General features: G+C 57.1%; 1 protein-coding gene across 1 annotated transcript in view; it reads left to right on the plus strand.

Moving 5' to 3' along the window:
• The window catches only part of OTUD7B (OTU deubiquitinase 7B), a 19,682-nt gene that overhangs the window by 17,872 nt on the left and 1,223 nt on the right, over window positions 1–587 (plus strand). The window contains exon 11 of the mRNA XM_009707424.1: window positions 528–587. This exon is cut by the window's right edge and continues 597 nt beyond it. Coding sequence (XP_009705726.1) covers window positions 528–587 — 60 coding nt within the window. The remainder of the gene's footprint in view (window positions 1–527) is intronic.

Here is a 587-nt window from a genome sequence, read left to right on the forward strand (position 1 = left end):
CCCCGCCTCTCCTTTTAAGGCGAAAACTCCCCAACTTAAAATTCTGAGCTGGTTTTTGTCTGAAATTGTCAGGGTGTTGTCTCTGTAGCCAAGCTGGAACGGGGACGTTTTGGTTGTGACCTCCTCAGATGCTTTGCTTAGAAATGGCGTAACCCGTCCCCGGCTCAGCCCGATCGATGCACGAACCATCGGTGCGAAGGAACGGAGGATGCCATGAGCCCGGGGAAACGGGCGCCAGCCGTGCCCACCAGGATTTTGGGTGACCAGAGGGGGGAATTTGTTGGCCCCCTCCTCACCGGTAGCACCCCTTTCTTCTTCTCTAGCTTTTCCCCCCAAACCTCTAGCAAGTTAAGACATTTATGGGCGTGCAGGGCGGCTGCTGGGGGGGTGTCGCACTGCCTGCGTTTGGGTGTTGTCCCCTCTGTTCTCCGAGCAAGTGCCTGCTGCCCCGTTTCACCTTCAGCCTGAAAACTCTTATCTGAGGGACTTACTGGACTTTGAGATATGTGTTTTTTCTTTCTCCCCAGGCGCCTTTGGCCCAGCCGGAATCCCCTACGGCCTCGGCGGGCGACGGTGCTCGCTCTGCC

This window comes from Cariama cristata, unplaced genomic scaffold (genome assembly GCF_000690535.1).
Source record: "Cariama cristata isolate BGI_N322 unplaced genomic scaffold, ASM69053v1 scaffold8319, whole genome shotgun sequence".
Lineage (NCBI taxonomy): Eukaryota > Metazoa > Chordata > Aves > Cariamiformes > Cariamidae > Cariama > Cariama cristata.